Raw genomic sequence first — 18,773 nt, forward strand, 5'->3', positions numbered from 1 at the left:
CCACAGGGTTTCAGATATTGACTACAAGGATCATTTGTTTGCCCTACTCATTGTCTCCTCTTTTTGGGGTTCTTCTAAATGCTGTCCTTTCTCTCTCTGCAGGGCATCATGGCGCGTGTGTACGAAACCTCCGTAGTGCTGCTCCTGCTCACCCTGCTGGTTCTGGGCATTGTGTGGGTGGCATTGGCGATTGTGGACGAGGATACAGCAAGCCGGGAGTCCCTGTACGGTAAGTAACCCTGCTCTCTTGAAGGGATGACTAGGTCAACCGCCTCCTCACATAGATGAGGTTTGTTGATTTCCTAGGATGCTTTTCACCATTGCCAGTGACTGGAGCAACAGTTAAGGAGAAGGGGCTGGGGGCGAAATGATTTTTAAAAAAGTTGTCTTTGAGTGACATCAAGCTTTGAACTTGGACATGGGGGGGGGGGGGGCTCTCTTTTCCTAGCGCTGAGTGACTGCTGCTCACTGCGCAGCTCCCTCATCCGATTAGTGAATTCTATCATCCACGTGAGATTTCCGGTATCAGAGCTTGGTATTATGTGCAGGTCTGTGTTTGGGATACTTGGTCTGCAGTGCTTCAGTGTCTTAAAGTTTGTGCATCTGCTTTGGAGGAACGCAACGTTTGACCTTCTCCGGCACATCCGTCATCGCCTCTTGATGATGTGATGATGCAGAGTCCCGATTGAAACTTCCATGATTGCTTGTGCTCCAAAAGGGAGAAAAGTTTGTTTGCTTCCTTGTCAGTCTGTAACTCACCCTGTCACTTTTCTTCCAGATTTCTGGGAGTATTACCTGCCGTACCTGTATTCCTGCATCTCGCTCTTTGGGGTCCTTCTCCTTCTCTGTGAGTACCACTCGGTCATTCCTAAACGTTTTGATAGGGACTCTCCATTAGTGGTCCTATGTGGCAAGCTCTGCTGTCCAAGTCCTCACGGGGACAGGGGTGTAGCTTCGGGGGGGGGGGGGTGTTTGGGGTGTTCATCATTAATAGATGTATTTTCTGTTAAAAAGCTGGGTACAGTTGCTTTCATTCCGGTATGGTGGGGTGTCTGTCGGATTTCAGTAGGAATTTTTACTTAAACCGACACACGCACACACTCTCTGCTTGGTAAGTCTTAAAAAATATTAGCCATTTTACAGAATGTAGTTTTTTCTCTCACTAAGTACCCCTACAAATCCGCATTCGTCCCTCTTTCCATTGCCCCCATATCCACTCTCATGTGCTCTGCTTGTTGTACAATGTATTTTAACATATGACTGGGTGATTCATAGAAAATCTGAAGCTCATCGCCCCCCCCCCCCTCCCCGCAATCATAGAAAATCTGAAGCTCATCGCCCCCCCCCACCCCTCCCCAAATCTTACTGACCACGCTATACCCCTGCTTGGAGATCTTATCATGTGGGGAGACCTTTTCATGGGGAGGCTGCGTATTTTGCCATGTTACTTGCCATTTGCGTTGCACGCTTAGACCACTAGTGTGGTCGTGCTGTGCATTTTCCTTGTCCAAATGGTTACAGGTTAGAGCTTTGGAATTATGTTTGTTTATTCTAGCATTGTAACCGATGCACCTCAGAGGTTCCATCAGAGCATTAAGTTGCTTGTGTGACAATGGCCATGGCGTATAAATTATAAGCCATGGCCATCATGACACAAACATCTTAATGCTCTGATGGAACCTTTGAGATGTGTTAGTTGCTTTGTCAGGTGTACTTGCAAGGTTTCTTTGTACGGCATATGGAGAATCGTCTTTCTAAATGATGCATCACTGGAATAGAATGCGCACTCCTGTCCTTAGTGCAGTTATTTTAGTATCTGGGAATGTGGCCAAACTTGGAAACTCCCTTTCACATTCCGGTTCTTGCACTGGATATTTTCAGGGTTTTTAAATTTCCCTGGATAACATTAATGGGGCGACTTGGAGCGACAACATTACCATAACCAATGCGACTTTTAAGAGGGACTGCACTGCCAATGAGTCTCACCTTTAGAGATGGTAGCATTATGCCATCTTGCTCGACAATAGTGGGTACATTTTGTAGTACCGTTGCCAGCCTGATGAATCCCCCTGGATATGTTTTTTGATCTTGCCCCATCATCTAGAATAACCCTCTCCACAAGTACATCGTGAGATTTCCCTTCTTTTTGTGGCACTTGTTGTTGCCCTCGTATATACGTGGTTGACTTGTACTTTTGTCCAGCTAACAGTCACCTTCCAAATAGTACTCTATTCTTTGAGAGAAGAGGGATTCAAAGCAGCTTTTCTTCTGTAGTCTGTACGCCCGAACCCTTTAAGAGATTTTCATAACTTCTTTGGGGGAATCCTAGTCAACACATACCTAGAAGTGTAATTTGCCTGGTGAGACACTTATGTGCCGCTCTGGCTTCCAGCGAACAGTCTGCTGTTGTCAGAAGTGACCAGACAGTGTTGCCAAGCACACCGACACGCAATGCCACGCACCCAAGTGGTGATTGCGGAAGGGTTTGGCTATAGTTGATCGTGTTTCGAAGTTGAAAAAGCTGGCACGTTGTGACGAAAGTGTGGTTATTGCCTTCATCTTGCACAACATCTCCGGTTGGCCAGAATTATAGCGCCGCAGTGTAGGTACCCACCACATTCTCACGATCCTTCTTTCCTACTTATTTGGAAAGCCCACACTGCAGGGCGGTGATGCTGGCATTTCCAACTGGTTGGAGGGAGGGAGTGAGAGCAAGAGCTACACTTTTCGTTCCTCGTGAAGCTCATTTTTTGTAACTTTTTCACTTGGGCGTCCATTTTGTAGCAACCGACTGACCCATGAGGGTGCTTGTTTGCAGGGAGTCTTGCTTTCAGACAGACATAGCCAGTTAACTAGCAGTCTAGACGGTAACTGTAACCTTCAGCTGCGAGTTTGTGGTGAAAGTCTCCAGGATTAAGATGTGACCGGCACACGCTGTAGCCACGTGTCTAAAAATACCTTTGGATTTAATCCATCATTTTACAAGCACCGAATCTTGTGATCTTAATCACATCCCTTAACCTTGGGTACCTTCTGTTTTGTCGTTGTTTCCCCAGCATAGTTTGCACATGTGGTTAGTGCTGTTTATGCCCTTGTTGTGGTACTCTTGACTTGCTGTATTGCTTTCTGTTACTGCTTGCACCACTTCGATCCCTCCCCTGCTCTGATTGGCTCTGTCTATTTGCAGTGTGCACACCTCTTGGCCTCTCTCGAATGTTCAGCGTGACTGGGAAGTTGCTGGTCAAGCCTCGGGTAAGAACACAATTATCCGTCTCCAACCTTCCTGTCATTATGCAGTCGTTTCCAGGAGTTTTCTCTCAATCTTAAGCAGCACGTGCTCACTTAATTTGCCTGTCCAAACCTTGTGGTGGTAACGCCTCTTTTCAGCTCTCCTCACAATTGCTGGCTTCTTCATCTTCTGCGCTCTCATGTCCTCTCTTTTCCCGCCTTTGCAGTTGCTGGAAGATTTGGACGAGCAGTTGAGCTGCACCGGGTTCGAGGAGGATGCAATATCGCGCAAGATTTCTGGTAAGTGATAGTAGGACTGTCGCAGGGGACCCACAGGTGAATTGGACAGTGACGTGGGAGAGAGCGCCTGGGAGATGGGTGTGGAAGCACCGGGGTAAACGCTGTGAGGATTCTGGGACCTAGAGCCAAAGTCCCAGCATGAAAGGGATGAGAATTTGTTTCTTGTGCTCCTGGGTGGTGCTAATGGCTACCTGTTTGTTTTCTCAAGCGTCGTGTTGGCTGAATTTCAATGTGGAGCTGCTCAAGAAAAAGTACCTGGTCATCAAAACTCGAAGACTGGCTCTGGGTAAGAGGGGCGCACAATGAGGGGAGGAACTATATGGCTGTGGGGACACATGGTGGGCGGCACTGCCCTGGACTGGGGCAGAAGCTTTGATCAGGGACTTCACACAAAGGAGGGAGCAGGGTGGATTTAAATGATGAGTCACCTGTGACAAGCTGTGGGAGGAGCCACAGTTTTCACAGGTGCTCTTGAGGAAGCCATGCTTGCTCACTTTTCTATGACCCCCCCCCCCCCCCCCTCCTCCATATAACAGGCCCCAGTGACCTCTATAAGCCCACCTTCCTAGATTCCACAAGGAAAAGATGACACCCCCCCCCCCCCCCACCTATTATTTGCCACTATAGCCCCTTGTTTTTTAGTTGAGCTTCTCTTGCTTCTTGAGTCTGAGGTCTGTGGTGAGATTTATGCACAAAAGGCAGCATTACTGTGACAATTTGGTGCTGTTCGGCCATTGAGAAACAGAAATGTGCATATAGTTCCCCCGAAAGCCTGATGCTCCCTCTCCGCATTTTCCACCCAGAGCACACATGCCACTAAAGGTGGTCCTAGAGTTTCTGTGTCAGGGCACCTATAGTGGTCTCCATGACACTCCGGCTAAGCTCATGCCAATGTTCATTATAGATGTTAAAAGATGCCAAAGACTTGCTCCCTCGTGTTAGATATTGTCCTCTCCTCGCTCCGGCATTGATTGAATGCAATGTACCACCCGAGCTCTCTGATCATTCATGCAATCATGTTATTTACAAATAGAAATAAGTCCAGAACCCAATGGCGTGTAATAATTATCCCTCACCTGCCCCGCGTCCTGCTACATTGTTGATTTCTGCCATTCAGTCTTTCAATATTTGCTGCACGTTTTAGGCAGTAAATGCCATTTTTTTTAATGCTTCTTCAGTTGGCACATAGAGGGTTTTAAAGCCCCCCCTCTTTTGTTTTTGTACTGGGGTCCATCTTCCTTCTTGCATAAATCTGATGCACACCATTTGTGTGGTTGGTCGCGAATGATACATTCTGTTGATTTGGTCTGGAGTTTATACAGTGCTCTCTAAAGACAAGAAATTCTCTCGTGATTATTTTCCACCAGGAGATTTCTGTGAGCGGTTAGGTTTTTTTGTATGTTTTATTTTTGTGTTTTCTTTCTAAATTGTTTCTGCTCCCGATTTTTGTATTTTTCCCCCCTTTTAGTTGGCTGGAAGACTTCTTCCTTGGCTAAATGTATATTATTAACTGGCAGGAACTGAAGACCTTTTCGCTAGTATTTGTACTGTGCCGTATGGCTGACGACAACAAACCCACTTTATTGAAGGTTGTAGGTTCAGCGGATCTCATGGTATGGCTGGATGGATAGCAACCTAAAGCATCTTGACAAACAGCGATTGGGGTCCGGCGCGGCATCATTGGAGCATGGTTCAAGAGCAGTTCAGAGAAAGCTTATTCCTACTATCACAAGGAAGGATGGAATGGTGGTGTGGTCTTGCGATAAGCCTCGCATAGCAGCACCACGAGATTTGGAACCGAGTAGAATAAAGGCTAGAATGCAGGAAGTGCTTCCGTAACCTGTTCCCAGGTTTTCAAGTTAATCTGACAACCACCACATCACCTATGTTTCTGAAGCAGGCCCATAATGGAGCCATCTTGGAGAGGTGACCTGTGACTGCCCTCTTAGAAAGGCCTGGAGTCCTGCACTTGTGGCATGGATTTTAATGGTGTCTGCTGCCTGTGATCCACATGGTTTCTCCTCTTGCTGCTGTTCTGTGGACTATGCTTCCAGTGCTTCAGTGGGGTATCGCCGCTCTCATTCCCCAGCCTGGCTGTGCCCTCTGTTACTTGAAGGATCCCTTCGGCAGGCCAGGTGAATACACAGGAAGGATGGTGTACAGAGAGAGCTTTTGGGGTGTAGCGTGGCATGTCATGGGTGCGTACATGCTGTACTGCCTATTAAGACCTGGGTCGCCATAGGGCCACTATATCTCTTTGATGCCCTTGTCTTTTAAATAATCATCTAAAAATGTTTTGTTTAGCTGTTCAAAGTATTGTTTGATGGTTTGATTTCTACACCCTTAATTTAATGGCATTTTTTCCGATTTGCAAACTAATTTTTATCTAATAATTGTTTATAAACTCATCTAACATTTGTGTCAGATATTCCTTGAGCAAGGACCAATATTTCTTCGCAAACATTTTAAGCCAATAATGCGCCTATTTTTGTGGTTTGCCATTGCTAACCTGGACAAGATCTTTCTACTGTTAAAATCTCTGCCGTAATTTCTAGCGCCTCGATCACCGTTTTAACCTTCCTCACAAAGCATTGCACATCGGAGAATGAAATACTTTAAAATATTTTTATAGTCAAACACAGTGAATGGACAACTATGCATAAAAAGCTCTGATGTAAAACATTTCCTTAGCTGCTTTGTTTCAAGTCACTTCTTTCAGTCCAGTAGCCCTTATTTCCCCAGTGCATGTTCTAGTCTTTCTGCGCTTATCCTCTCTTGTGTAGAGCCACTCTTTGGCTGGGTACTTGTAGTAGTCGGTGCAGAGCCCCTGGGCCTTGCTGGCTCTACACTAGAGAGAATACTCTGGGCACCTGGGCCTGGCACTCCGCAGCATCCTTCTTCATCTGTCTATATGGGTTCTAAGGGTTAGCCATATTTGCCTGATGTCCACACGGACTGCACCTCCTTGCCAGTTGCCGAATTGGGTGGGTCTTGCCCTATTCGGTCTGCCGTTGGAGTGACCGACACATCTTCGTGAGGGGGGAGCTCTCGGTCTCTGGTTCCACTGTGGTAACTAAGAACAAAGACATGAATACTAAAATGGAGGTACTGTGAACGTGCAAGCACCAGAATATGGAGGAGTTTTATTGGGGACCAAACCTGTTTCTTATAAATACTGTGACTTCCTAGTCTGAACACAACCGCACCTTTTCTTCTGATGCCTGATATTTTGCTGCTGAAGGTGTGCATGTTTCTTTTGTATGAAGGCATGTTGGCGTTCATCTTTGACGCATGTAAGGCAGAACACTTGAGCTTCTCCATAGGTGTGTAATCCTCCTGAAATACGTAACCAGGTTGCTTTAGTGTTCTCTGTTATGAGTTTATATTGGGGAAAAATGAAACCGGATGTAAAAGACTGCAAGTACCAGAATCCACTGGGGTCTCCTGGCAGCAACACCTAAAAACTCTAAATGCTCAAACTGCCGTCGCTGAGTGCAACCCTATCTTCTCTTCAACCATGTAACTGTGCATTGAGAAGCAGTGACACTGGAAGTTTTGTTTCACTTCAAGGTCTGTGGCGTGAGCTAGGCCCATGGAAGATAGGCTTAAAGATGTTGTTGCTTGGGCTGTGTTCCTGAAAGTTGCTTATGTCCCTTCTGGTTAAAGTCTTGCCTCAGACCGTGTCACTTAAGTTGTGCATGCCTTGGAAGAGCAAAGTTAGGGGTAGTGTGAAGCTGCTCTGCTTGTGGTGTTTGTCACAAGTTCCCGGTTCTTATTTGTCCACCCTGTCTGTCTTCCCTGCAGAGATGAGGAGGAGAGCGTCACCTTGGCAGAGGAACCTGGGGTACCCACTAGTGATGTTACTTCTACTGGGCCTAACGGTGAGTTCATGACACTGTGCAGAGGACGGATGTGAGCGTTGGATGGAACCACCGTTGATGGATGCTGTGGTGGGCTTGACCCTAATGAGGTCGAATGGTGGTTGATGGATGCTATTGTGGTTTTCATCCTTTAAGCGAGCACTCAGCCTCCTGTAACTGAGCACTTCATCAGTTGTGGCCCTCAGACTTGGGTGTGGGCAGCAGCGCTCCCAAATGAACTATGGATGAGAGGGGGAGGCAATGAGAGCTGATAAATATCGCCTTGTGTCCATATGCAGATGTTTCTAGTGTGATCTGAATGGACATGAAAGGGTTGTATCTGGTTACCATGGTGGGCCCAATGAGAATGGTCATTTATTTATGGGTGAGGCTTTTGATTATTGAAATTCAGTTGTTTAGGATTTTTAAATGTAAAAGATGACAATTAAAAAAAAATATATATATATATAAAAAAAATAATTGGGATGAAGCAACAATACATGGTTTAGGAAAAGGGAACATGCTGAACGTGTTCAGATGGGTCCCTTGTGAGTGATGGGGTGAGTGGAGCAGCTCTTATTAAAGCAATAGGACACCACCTAACCAAACCGGGGTTGGTAGCCTGCTCTGTGACCTAAGCCTTGATGGCGACACCTCTGGTTCCCTGACTGACTCTTCTCCAGAAAATACTTGGGTCAGCTTGTCCTTTTATTTGACTAGATTTTGGCATTGCCAAGCTACACCCAGGGGAATCCTTGGATCTCTCCTGCAGAATTTCGTGTTGATAGGGAACCAGGACCTGTGGTGTCCCTACCCAGGAGAGAGCCACATTGTTAAGACATTGGACCCCAACAGGTGCTTGCTTTGGTACAGTCCGGACTCGCGGATGATGGGAAGGTTCAGTGGCTGAGGCCTTCGCTGGGTTGTAGAGGCTGCTCTGAGGAGCTTCATCACCCTGGAGAAGAAAGGAAAGGGCTGCTGGAGTTTCACCCAGCATCATCCGTATTGACACTGACGGTGTATGTGCCCAGCCAAAGCCAATGTTGTGTGTCCAATGAGCGTGGGGGTCTTAACGTTAACGCTTCTGCCTTCTCGTTTTCCCTCAGGGTATCTCTGTGTTGATCGTCTGCTTCCACGTCTTGGAGCTGCTGATCGATGAGGCGGCCATGCCAAAGGGGATCCAGGTAAAGGGCTCTCGGTGTGCATACAGCTCTGAACGGGGGGAGTTGGTGATTGGAGTAAAGGTCTTGAGTGGGTTCAGTGCCAAACCCTTGAACAGGTACAGCATATGATCTGTGCAGGAGATCTATAAACCTCTTGGAGCTTACAGGACTGTGTTAGAGTTAATGGTGCCATAATACTGTATTATATACAGTGTCTGTAATTGCACTGCTGTGAAGGACAAATTATGTAGTTGGTTAACTAAATTATGCAAAAAGAAAAGGCAAATTATGCATCATAATGTACCACATTTTGTCATTTTAACACACATTAATTCTATCATGTTTCACCACGTTTTAACACCCAACTAGAGCAAACCACCATTGTGACCAGTTAACCTGTTGGAAAGGGTCTGCCACTATGCGGCAGTACGTGTCACTTTTTTGGGGAGGTTGTGGGGATAAAATGTTTATTGGATTTTCAAAGCAGAAAATAAACATACAAGACTACAGACAAAGCAAAATAAACCACCACGACCGCCCAGTCACATGTCAATACGAGGCTAATCATTACAATCCCTTGAGCCCAAAGTAGTCCCACCAAATACCTTGCAATGTTTGAGGGCAACCACGTGCTGTGCACACCTGCTTCTCCCTTTTGAAACGCCAGTCCATCGCCCATTGCCACAACAGCGAGTCTGGGGCAGTAGTCGAAGTCCAGTTCCCGGCTGTATCTCTTTTACTAAGTAAGATGCCCAGCCTCACTAGATACCTCTCAGGTCCCTCCCACCCAGGCCCTCCAACTGTCCCAGGGGTGCAATCCAACGAGAACAATCAACTGGCGTGCCCACCTCCCAAGAGTAGGGACCAGTACCTGTGTACAGTAGGGCACTCCCAGGCTACATGATAAAAATCGGCATTATCTACTCTGCATCTGACAAGTGAACGTAGGGGGCTTACCCACCCTCCATGGCTATAACGTTCTTGGGTATGTAGTGTGCAAAACATTCACTAGGATCATCTGGAGCCAAGAGGAAATGGGCAGTTCTCTCTGGGCCATAAGCGCCTACCTCCATTCCCTGTCTTCTAAGGTGCCAACCTAGGTTTCTCATCGAGCACTGAAGTTGGCAAGCAATTCCCGGGAGTTAGTGGCCAAGGAGCTGTAAACCTGGAAGACCCTGCCGAGACATGAGCACCTTACCCTCCATGGGACTGAATTAGGGAATCGCCCTTAAAGAGGACCTATGGGCTGATCGAGCACAGCGCAGCTACAAGAATTAGTGGTGTAGTTGGAAATCGGTCTGCAAGTCTGAAAAGGGCCACACGTGAACCATGCCACACGTTGCCCAAATGTTATATACCAGTCGGGTCCCATCTCTAAAATCCTCCTAAACCAGACACATGGCAAAGTAGAGTACCCTTCCAGTGGGAGCTTTGGAGCATGACCTTATCCTTTCAAACAATCCACCTCATGGCCCCCACCACACCCCGAAAATCACTGTAGTCCAGTCCGGGAGGGAGGGATTAGCGGCCCATGCAGGCAATCCATGCTCACATCCCACGATCTGAGCAACAATTCCATGTGGTAGGCCAGGTCCTCCCGTCTACCGTGAAACCAGTCAATCAGAACCACAGGCTGTGAGACCCAATAGCAAAGTTACGGGTGGCCGCCAGGCCCCCATCGAAAGTAGATTGGACACATTTACTGAATACGATACGCTGAACCTGATGGGCCCACAAGAAGGTGCGAACTGAGGCCTGAATGGCGCAAAATCAAGACCTGGGAATAGTGTGGGGGAACTTCTGCAAAATGTATAGGAAGCATGGCAACACCATCATTTTAATCCAGGCTATCCTCCCCAGGATGTTAAGGGGTATTGAAGACCATTGTTTCAAATCTTTACACATGCGGGCCACCAGGGGCCTCGAGGACTAGGCGAGATTTGGAAGGAGCGAGATGTTGATGCGGAGATAGAGGATGGTTAACCTCTGGAGATGTTAAAAGGCCTGCCAGGCATGATCGTGCAAGGGGCCAATCAGCTGGGACAACAAGGACTTCGAGTGGTTAACCAGTAAACTGGAAGCCTGGCCATAATAGAGGTCAAGCACATGCAACAGTCTAGGGCCCGTAGCCCCAGACTCGTTAAAGAAAATCACTTTTTTGGCATAGATGGTGATCTGGTCCTTATCGAGCCTCCCCACCGGAACTCCAGCAGCTGTGTGTCACAGCAAATCCATGTCGCCAGTGGCTCAATTGCGAGCCCAAAGAGATTGTGGGATGGGGGGGGGGGGGGCACCGCTGTCTAGTTCTCCCTTTAATCAAGAACACCCGCAAAAGGGACCCGTTCAACTGAATCCTGGCCTTGGGGCCCACCTACAGGGTCCGTATGTAGGATATAAAGTGCGGCCCAAAGCCTATCGAGCCAGAACATCCCAGTCAAGGGAATCTAAAGTCTTCTCAAAGTCTATCAGCAGGAAGGCGTTGGAACCAGGCAGCAAATGGAAATGGGCCAGGGCAACCTGCACCATGTGGATGCAGTGGCGTGTACTACGGTGTGGCATAAACCCTCATTGGTGGGGTAAAATCAGCGAGGGGATGACCTGGAGGAGAAGATTAGCCAGCACTTTGGCATAAATTTTAAGCTCCAAGTTGATCAGTGATATCCGGCAATAAGACGTGCAGGTTACTGGAGACTGCCCTGCCTTGTGTATGACCACTGTGGTGACCTCATCCAACTCAGCCGAGACGCAACCCTTGGTTATCACTTTGTTGTAGAGCGCCAATAAATGGGGCGATAACACTTTCTGAAATTTCCTATAGTATTCTAGAGCAAAGCCTTAGGGTCCATGCCTGAAAGGGTTGCATCCGCCTCCTCAAGGGTGAATGGTTTGTCCAGGTCAACTGTGTCAGCCACCACAAGGGAACGCAGTGGCAAGTCGGCAATCGAGGGCGTGGTGGTCTCAGGCTGTGGGCATATAATGTGCAATAATAGTCGGCGTAAGCTGCTGCGATCTCGCGAGTCTCTGTTATCAAACACTGTTCAGGAGCCCTAATACTAGGAGCCACCCTGTCCTCTAGGCCACAGGATGGCAGCTAGTACAGGAGCTTGCCCAAATTATACAAGACACATTTTTTAAAAGCAACTTTTGATCTGTTTGTGCTCAAAACGGACTTTTTGTTGATGTTTACAAATGATACAGCACCATGCAAAATGTGGTAAGTGCGATAAATGTATAATTTTGGAGAAAACACAGTAGCCGTAGAATCACATAATTCCTGGGCTCTTACTATACACCTGTAAAGTGTACATCTACAAGATGGAAAAACAATGAAGATGAAACACACCACTAGGGCACACAGTTCCACAAGAGAGATACATAAAGCATAGCAATAACGTGTCCCACCGGGAGAGACCAACCAGACTTACCAGAGGAGTGTGCATTGCTGAGGAAAATGGGCCCACTGGCGTCTGTACACAGCTGGTGAATAGAATGCCACCCTCATAGAATATACACTATAAGTGCACTTTGTACATCATTCAGCAGCAGGCTGGGTGTGAGGACCATGAAAATGTCCACTGCTGACTAGAGTGGCCACTTCCTTCCTTGGTATGGCGGCCAGACTGGGAACTCAAAGCAGCCCTGGCAAACTTCGTCAGACCAGCCCCGTACGTGTAGCGAGCGAGCTCGACCACTATAAGGAGGGTGTGGAGGAATGGTTGGGGGGGGGGGGGCGGTCCCTTTCCCCAGAAAATTTGGGGAAAATGGCATAAATGGGGCATTCTACAGCACACCTTTCATTACATATTTAATTGTATTCGTGGTTTTTAAAACCGTAGTAAATGATAGAGCACCAGCAGATCGAAAATCTTTTTTTGGGCCCTTCAATGGTTTCCTCACTATCACCCTCCAACAGTGCCCTTCACCTCTCCATAGCCTCTCATAGCCCTACTCTCACCTGTATTTCATTTGTGTTAAAGAGCCTCTCATACCAGATTATGGCGTCAGAGCACTTTATATCAAACAAACAAAGAGACAATGAATAATGCGTGTGTAACTCAGTGTATAGAAAATGTTACATAAGACAAAGGGCACTGGGCTGAAGAAGCACAAACTCAAGATTCAAAACATAACGCAGTGGTTAGGGTTACGTTTACTAATAAGCGTATATTCCTACTCAAACCCTTTTTAGCAACATTAAAATAATGAAAGACTGGAAAATGCATAACTTCCTAACCTGCACCATGCAGATTTCATGCAGCTCTTTGACGGCAGTTCAAAGCTCACTGTGCTAGATTAATATTGTAACTTATGAACTGTGCAGTAACAAAAGGATCTCTGTGACAAAAGCAGTAACTCATAGAGCTATGCACATAAAATACACTTGTGTTCTGCGTGGTACACATTCATTGCAGCAGGCATATTAACCCTCTGTGCTACCTTAGATGAGTCAAAACTGCCACTGCACAAAACTGCAGCTCACTCCAGCAGGAAGATTAATCACCAGAGATATCTTGACACTTTTATTGTTGCTGAAAAGTGCTTGATATGCAAAGAACTCTTGAGCCGGTGTTTTTAGAGCTATACCATATTTCAAAAACAGGGATGCTGGAAATGAGTGAGTGTTGTGTGGATTATGCTTGCCTGCTGATTTTTGTTACCGGGGGATGACATTGCAACACTACTGCAAAACTGCCCCCCTCCCAAACTACGCTGTCCCCCCACCCTTCCACCCTGATGCCTGGTACGGCCAGTCCAGCCTTGTGGACACTGTTTACAGGTTTATGGGTCAATCTGATGTGTTTTGGATGTTGTAGTCTTGTTCACCTTCCATTGCTCTAATTAGCCAAACACACCTGATAGCAATGATTCTAAAGGGAAAACCCCAGGACAGGAAACGGCATCAGTGATTACGTGGAGTGAGATGGCCACTCCTCCGATTGGCACATACAACGCCCATCAGAAATGTTAACACCGCTACAGCATGTATATACCACTGGTGTAGGCTATCCGTGCAAGAAAACACTCCCTCTCTCATTCTCACACTCACTCAGTCACACACAGACTCTCTTACCCACTCTCTCTCTCCATACTCGACACTCACCTCAATGTAAATCTCCTATCTTGGAACCCACGATGTGTCCTTGCAACAGACTGGTCTTGCATTGGTGTTCATTGCTTGGGGTTGATGGATGTTTGTTAATTTATCTTCTGCTCCCTTTCGGGCAAGGAGTTGTCATTAATCTTTTTTTGTCTCCTGTGCAGGACGCCCACCTGGGGAAGGTCTCCTTTTCGATGTTCGGCTCATTCGGAGCTGCTGTGCAGGTCGTTCTTATGTTGTATCCTTTCCCACTACAGTTTCTTGAGCATATGGAACAGAGAGTTCTGGTAGTGTGTGTCAGAGTAGAGGTTCCAAGGATAGCCTTTGCAGCTGGATTTCAAGAATATTATGAAGCTTGGATGTGATTGGATGGGGCAGATCGATGGCCGTTGAATGCTGATGAAACTGAGGTGGTGTTTTCTAACGGTAGCCCCACTCTATGGAGTAGCCTTTATTCGCCGCATGAAATGGGACGTTTACCTACTCTCTCAGCGACTAAACAGTCTAGAGGTCCTAAGTGATAGCAAGCTCTCCTTAACTCCTCATATTGCGTACGCGGCTTCCAAATGCATTTTCCTTTTGAGTCAGGCTAGGAAACTGACCCTTCATCTGACACCTGAGGTCCTAAATATGGTGATAATAGCGATAGTAGGCTTGAGAGTAGTTAACGTCCATTCTCTATACCTCGGCAGCTCAAACTCCAGGTGGTCCAGAATGCAACTGTGTGCCTTGTTTCAAACAAGACCCCTCTACTCCTTTATTAAAACACTGTCATTGGCTCCTCATAAAGTATAGAATACAGTTTAAATCACTGTGCTTCATTTTCAAAGTCTTAAGAAGCCCAGAACCCTCATTTATTTCTAAGCTAACATACCTTCTCGGACACAGAGAGCCACTTCTGCCAACCACTTACCAGGGCATAGAATTGCGAAATCTAAAGCAGGAGGGCGGTCCTTTTCTGCATGGGCTGCCTCTTTTTGGAGTCTCCAACCCCCCCCCCCCCCACCCCCCCCCCCGTCTCTGATTGAAAGGCAGCACACTGACTTCATTCAGAAAAGGCTTGGATTTTCACAAAGGCGTTTGGCTCTCCACCTAATCATTTTTAATGCAGATTGATGTCTTTATATGGTGCCCAAGGATCTTTAGCAGTGCCAAGAAACCTTTCGGTCTACGAGCACTATAAACATTCCGTGGCCATAACAAGACCGGATGCACATGTAGAGCAACTGCAATAAGAGCCCTAGTAAGGCCTGCTTCTTCCACCAGCTGGTTTATGTACAAGTATGCTACTTGCTACTGTCTTTAAACCCTTCTCCTCTATTGCAGACTCGTGCTGTAAAAAGGAAAGTTAGTTACCTCTCACACTAAATTTGTAGCATGAATGTTAGATATTTGCATATGAATTCCTGAGGTGAAAGAAGTTATAAAGGGCCACTTGATCTTGTGAAATAAAACCTTAACGCGGCACCTAGTCAGTGGCCATTGTGGAGATTATGCTGATGTCAAAAGGTCTCATCACATCAATGTAATTTTCCATTTCTAAACTTTTGACGGCAATTCTGGATCCATTAACTTAATGTCTGGATTGTATTGATGAGGTTTTTCTACAAAGGATATGAAATTGCAAATCGAGTTGATTGGTGTGTAATTAGGTGGTGTCCCCAGCCCGCAGAAGGGTCGCGTTTTGTGTGAAGGGGAGCTAAAGGCAATCGCCGCTTCATGGAGACATTAAGGTCTGCAGTGTGTCTCATGCAGCAGAAGCTTCCCAGAAAGGCTTGAATTGGTTTGGCTATTGGAGCCCACTGAGTAGTGACCTGCTGTGAAAACGCTTCTTATAGTATCGCACATGTCTTCAGGCGCACACCCTGCATCATCACCCAAGCTTTCTGCAAGCTCACCCATGCAGTCATGCACTCCTATTACAGTATTACCTCTGTCAAGATGCGCTCCTCTTTTAGTACAGCCCACGCCATCAGGCAAGATTCCTGTGTTTTCTCCCGGATAACCAGGCGTGCTTTCTGTAGAATTGCTCATGATGTACTCTCCTGACCTGGAATTGGTCGCCTTCTTTTGCTGGATCCTTAACAATATCTTCAGTTATTTGATGGTCTCCTCATTTGTGGGCTTTTACAGCTCCCCGTTCTTCAGCAGGCTGCTCCCAAGGTGGCAAGACACAACCATGACCAAGGTACGCTGCCTCGTCTGGTGGCTCTGCAGCCATGGGACATATGCTTTTTGGGCCAGGGACAGCAGCCTCTGTCCTGACCCTGGCACACTAATATCCTTTCCAGCCAGTGGCACTACCTCTCCTGTGCTGCTGGAAGTACTGTCTCCTCTAGTCCCATCCAGGAACTGATTCTTTCTATACCTTTTAATTTCCCTCTTTCCCTTTCCATTCCCCACATCCACCCCAACCTTTCCCCTGTTTGTTCTCTCCTTTTTCTCACTTCCTTCCCTTCACATTTCTGAGCTGTTCCTTTTTTTTCCTCCACAGATTATTGGGAACTGTGTGTCCCTGCTGGTGCTGAGCTCAGCGCTGCCCGTCTTCTCCAGGACCCTGGGTGAGTCTTTACATGCTAAGCTTTGCTTTCTGCAGCAGTTGCCAACAGAGTGTAGTAGCCCATTAGGTACACAGGTTTATTGCAGCACTGTTAGGCCTAGTGACTATATAGGATAATTGCCACAGATGTGCATTTAGCCCAAGTCTCTTCGGAAGACCAGTAAATCAATGTGACAACTGTTACTGACTCTCACTTGGTTCACCGATTAGGAGCATGACAGGCAGCTAGAACACGGTGGTAGAAAAGGAGTTTTATCCTCAACTGACTTTAAAACCCAATCCAAAATTAACCAAAGTAATTTGTGTTCTTGGGAGCATGGTCATATTCACATTTTTATTGTGATCACATTTATAAAGTGCCTCACACCTCTGAGTCTTTGAAGTGCATATGCATAGAGTTAGTATGCTACTCTCCAAGAGCTCTTAGGACTGGTGAAGGTCTGTCATTTTGCCTATGTGGGCAGAGCTTCAGGGAGCAAGAGGACCAGAATTGTGTTTTTGCCACTGTGCCTTAGTGTGTATTGAAGGGAAAAGGAATGAGCGATAAGACACTTTTGCATTCGCTGCTAGTTTATGGATGGCTAGAAAGTGCCTGGATGCAGTGTGGCCTACGTGGAAAATGACGTATTGTGTTGTGGCAGTTGCGTAGTTTCACAAACTTATAGGTGTGAAATGGATATAATACACTCGTAATAAGATAGATGGGATATCCTTCACATTTGTGACGAAATAACCTGACTGCCAAACTCTACATCAGACCCTTAGGGTTTGGTAGTAGACTAATGAATACTTATGGGCAGAAATATAGATCGAGGGGGAGGGCATATGTGGCTGCTGCAGCCATGCAACTTTCAGACGTGAGTACTACACAATCGGGGGTAATCCTAATGCAGGACCTGCCTCAGTGCACCAAAGTTAAATGCGAGTATCTTGAGCTCAACCGCTAATGGAGGCTAAACACAGAAGTGATGATACTGCGACAAAGGAGTGAAGTTAGTATCTTCAAGGGAATCCGTCCAGCTTCTCGGGGCAGGTTCACAGGTCCTGATTGTTGCTGGTCTCTGATTTGTTATTCTACCTGGCCTGCATTGAGTACCACTTGGAACAGCAGCATCAAGCAAAGCAGATGAGTTCCAAGACCCTTGCTTTCTGCGCTTCCAACCCTGCAAGAGCAGCACGCTCCTCAAGAACTGAAAGTCTTTGCTAGAAGACTGTGGGTTGGACCGTGTGGCTAAGTAGCATGTTTTACATAAACAGTTCCCGCACATTTCAGATAAATTGTTGGTTGTTTATATCACATCCAAAACACGTTGTTACATTAGATATAGATGCTAAACCAAACAGAGTATTAACATACAGTCTACATTCCAAAAGAATTGCTATATAATTAATGGAGTTTTATCTGCCAAAGGACATTGGGACCAAACAAAACCCACAATCCGAGATATTCATGAAGGGGGCGTAAAGTTAAAACAAACCCTGAAGCAAGTCAAAACCATCTACATATCCTCATACTTTTCATTCACTTGCCCACTCTCAAACACTAAAACCTCTACATACCTTGAAGAAACTTATTACGTTGGACAACAAGCGTTGTATCACATGGTAACATACATTTTCATTTTGTTTTGGAAACACCGGTGATACAACAAAGGAAGATTTTATTTCTTTTCTTTTTTGAATAAAAGTATCGTGTGGTGCCTTCCTTTAGATGTGGAGCACAGCTTTGGGTGTCCCTGTATTTCTCAATTTTGTTTGGTGGTCTCTCTATATTTTTGTAGGGGTCATTCAGATCTCTAGTCCCACAGAAAAGTGTGCACCCTGGGTCACCACACTTTTAGCGTCCCAGGAAGCTTTGTGGAGAAAGACACAATGTTCACCTTCTTCCACTGGGCTTTCGAAATTCCCAGAGAGCGATCTGTCCTGGTTGATCAGCTAATATAAGATGCAGTGGGTAGACCTTTTAGGGCAGAAAGTATTTCAAATTAAGAGTTTCAATTAAGGTGTATGATCAACCAGCAGAGTGGCAGCACTGCTACTTGTGAGCAATTATAGAGCTGCTAGTTGTGATCAGCAGAGGGAATAATGTTGCACAATGGCATCACTTGTGATTGTTCTGCATGCTGCAGAGTAGCAGCCGTTCTAATTGTTATACTTGTTGCAGTGTGGCAGCCGCTGTAGAGTGGCTTCGCTGCTATTCATCACCAGCCTCCACGTTGTTGTGGCAAGTCTATAATCTCATAGCCCCTTTGGTTTCAGGAATCACCAGGTTTGATCTGCTTGGGGATTTTGGAAGATTTAACTGGCTGGGAAACTTCTACCTCGTTTTCTTGTACAACATGGCGTTCGTTGGTCTCACCACCTTGTGCCTCGTGAAGAAGTTTACCTGGGCCGTACAAGCTGAGCTCATCCGAGCACTAGGTGAGTGTTAACCGTACGCAGAAATAAATCCTGCGTGACAGGAAACGCTAGTTGATTGTGAAACGGTAATAAGTGTGCACTTGGAAGCATGAACCTATGGCAGTGTCTGTGAGGACTGGTCAAATGTGAAAAACCTGCGACTG

The 18,773-nt window shown here is 46.4% G+C and overlaps 1 protein-coding gene across 1 annotated transcript in view; it reads left to right on the forward strand.

The window, feature by feature from the left end:
- Positions 1–18,773, forward strand: part of LMBR1L (limb development membrane protein 1 like) — a 129,467-nt gene that overhangs the window by 86,794 nt on the left and 23,900 nt on the right. The window contains exons 6-16 of the mRNA XM_085600340.1: positions 103–229; positions 779–847; positions 3,188–3,252; positions 3,456–3,528; positions 3,737–3,814; positions 7,333–7,409; positions 8,495–8,572; positions 13,814–13,887; positions 15,747–15,837; positions 16,144–16,210; positions 18,469–18,630. Of these exons, the coding sequence (XP_085456466.1) occupies positions 103–229; positions 779–847; positions 3,188–3,252; positions 3,456–3,528; positions 3,737–3,814; positions 7,333–7,409; positions 8,495–8,572; positions 13,814–13,887; positions 15,747–15,837; positions 16,144–16,210; positions 18,469–18,630 (961 nt within the window). The remainder of the gene's footprint in view (positions 1–102; positions 230–778; positions 848–3,187; positions 3,253–3,455; positions 3,529–3,736; positions 3,815–7,332; positions 7,410–8,494; positions 8,573–13,813; positions 13,888–15,746; positions 15,838–16,143; positions 16,211–18,468; positions 18,631–18,773) is intronic.

Source organism: Triturus cristatus, chromosome 4_2 (assembly GCF_964204655.1).
Source record: "Triturus cristatus chromosome 4_2, aTriCri1.1, whole genome shotgun sequence".
NCBI classification, from domain to species: domain Eukaryota; kingdom Metazoa; phylum Chordata; class Amphibia; order Caudata; family Salamandridae; genus Triturus; species Triturus cristatus.